At 40.2% G+C, this 2,865-nt stretch overlaps 1 protein-coding gene across 1 annotated transcript; it reads right to left on the reverse strand.

Annotated features, from left to right (window-relative positions):
• Window positions 1–1,685: 1,685 nt before the first annotated feature.
• On the reverse strand, window positions 1,686–2,639 carry LOC126495044 (olfactory receptor 2D2). Its single transcript, XM_050132653.1, has one exon. The coding sequence runs from the start codon at window positions 2,637–2,639 to the stop codon at window positions 1,686–1,688; it is 954 nt and encodes a 317-aa protein (XP_049988610.1).
• Window positions 2,640–2,865: the final 226 nt, after the last annotated feature.

Below are 2,865 nucleotides of genomic sequence, written 5' to 3' on the forward strand. Positions count from 1 at the left end.
TGGGACAGTAGTTGCTTAAGATGCAACCACCGTAGTGAAAAAAAAAACATTACAACTACCAGTTTAGGACTGATTACTAAGATCAGAAATAAAGGTTTATTTCCTAATCAATTGTCATGGTTTGCTTTTTTCTTTCACTTTCTCCTCATTCCTTTGAGTAAATCTGGACAATGCTATCCTTTTAGGTGTCAAGCACATGCACTCTCACTATGAAGTCACAATGATAAAGTCATTGATGGAATTTGGTGTTCTGTTGTAGGAAGGAGAGAGAGCTGCTCATTGGTTCCTGGCCTCTCAGCCCCAAAATAATCACACAGAAACTGAATTGATTAAATCACTGCTTGGCCCATTAGCCCTAGCTTCTTATTGCTAACGCTTACATATTAACTTAACTCATTTCTATTATCTGTATATTACCACATGGCTATGGCTTACCAGTAAGGTTCCCAGCATCTATCTCTGGCAGCTCCATGGCTTCTCTCTGACTTCACCCTTCTTTCTCCCAGCATACAGCCTAGCTTTTCCTGCCTAGTTCTGTTCTTCCCTGCCATAGGCTCAAAGCAGTATTTTATTCATTAACTAATAAAAGCAACACATAGAAGGACCTCCCGCACCAGTGTTCTCTTTACTACAAACATGAATTAATCACTGGACAATGAGCAAATGCATGGTGAGGGGAAAAAGAGTAAATTCCACCTTTCTTGACCCTTTCAGATGAATTCTCTGTCCTCAATGCCTTCTATTTGACTCAGCTCCTGGTGGGTTTATGGGTTGTATAAATAGGTTTCCTTGTTTTCTGGATTTTACTTGGAATACAGTATCAGAGGAAAGAATTACCTTTAAATAACTTTTCTCATCGATTGCTCACACATCTAACCTAGTTCACAGCTCTTGCCTGGTGGTTTTTGTACACAGCTACCATCCCTGGTTCCTAGTTCCATCCACTTAGTCCTTCAGGCATGGAGTTAATGACATGCTTGAGGCATGTCACTATTTCTTAATGGTTTTAAATCTTTATATTCACATTTACGAGGCTTATCCTGATAAATAGTATATTTGAGTCTCTAAAAAAGAGTGCGGACAGTAAAGACGGGCTCATTTATTTTACTTCAGTGTTCTGGTTTCTTCATTACCCACCCCTGACACAGCCACACCACACATGAATGCACACATAAGTAGCACCTAGAGCATGGTGAGATATTAAGCAATATTTTCAAATTTTTATTTGAAGATGTAAAGAGATTAAGAAATGACAGAAGAAAACCTAGATTGGGATCAGGGATAGACAACAGCATATGCCATAGTTTAAAGATAGATTTTTGTATTAAGAGATTTTCTAATTCTTAGAAAAAATATCTGGGTCATGATGTTAGGGAAATGCAGAGGGTTCGAGATTGCTACATACCAATCATAGAGCATCACTGCCGGAAAGACACATTGTATATTCACACAAAAATACAGAAGCTAAAAGGTCTTCACTGTCAAAGGATATATCGAAAGAAAGCATGTCTTCCCCCTTTTTGCTCCATGTGTTATTTCCTTCTCTCTCCACAAAGAAAGTATTGGATAAATGTTAATGTGTGTATTCTTGGATAAGACCCAATGATGAGCATTTTACCATAACTTACATTCATAAGGAAGACTATCTAGCATGTGTTATACTTAGGAAGTCAAGAGGAGCTGAGTCAGTGGGTGATTCTAAGCCTGTTTGAGAAGTTCTTCGTGGCTACTTTCCACAGAGCTCCCTTGACATCTTTGTTCCTCAGGCTGTATATAAGGGGATTAAGCATAGGTGTCACCATTGCATAAAAAACTGACACCAGTTTCTCCTGCTCTTTGGAAGACTTTGGTGTCATGTAGGTGATAATTGCTGACCCATAAAAAAGGATGACAACCATGAGGTGGGAACCACAGGTAGAAAATGCCTTGAGTCTTCCTGCAGCTGACTTCATCTTGACCACAGTCACTATGATGTGGCCATAGGACACCAGAATTAGGGAGACAGGTATGAGGAGAATCACAACCCCCATGAGGAAAATGGCCATCTCTGAAGTGTGAGTGTCTGTAGATGCCAAGATCAACAGTGCAGGGGCCTCACAAAAGAAATGAGCAATACTGTTGCTGCCTCGATAGGGAAGACTTAGTGTGAAAGTACTGTCCACCAGAGACACTAAAATGCCACTAGTCCATGATGCTATAGCCAGTTGGATACAAACCCTCCATGTCATGATGCTAGGGTAATGTAGAGGATTGCAGATAGCCACATACCGGTCATAGGACATCACAGCCAAAAGGGCACATTGTGTACACCCAAAAATGAGAAAGAGCAGAAGTTGAGCGGCACAACGTCTGAATGAAATAACCTTTTTCTGTGAAAAGAGGTGGATGAGAGCCTGAGGAACAATGTTGGTAGAAAAGCAGAAATCAGCCAGTGACAAATTACACAGAAAAAAATACATGGGTGTGTGAAGCTGAGAGTCAGTCCAAACAAGAAACATGAGAAGTAGATTTCCAAGCACAGTGACCAGATAGACACCCAGGAATAAGATGAATAGCAGCTTCTGAGTGTGGGGGTCATCAGAGAGTCCCAGAAGGAGAAATTCAGTCACCTGAGTTTGATTTTCTGTCTCATAGTTCATCTCTTTTTTCAGCAAGAAGACTCTCTAAATACAGATGTGTATAATATAAACATTATTTGCTTTAAAGTTTGGAGGACCTAGCAATAACCCCAATCGCTGGGAAACATTTCAAAAGTTCACTTTACTAGTTGTCCAGAAGATTATCATGCTGCAGCACTTTGGACATTCCCGAGGTTTGTACGACAGTGTTTTGTGAGATGGAACATCTGTTGTTGGTATCATCTGG

Source organism: Alexandromys fortis, unplaced genomic scaffold, assembly GCF_014885135.2.
Source record: "Alexandromys fortis isolate MF-2015 unplaced genomic scaffold, M_Fortis_MF-2015_v1.1 scaffold_435, whole genome shotgun sequence".
Lineage (NCBI taxonomy): Eukaryota > Metazoa > Chordata > Mammalia > Rodentia > Cricetidae > Alexandromys > Alexandromys fortis.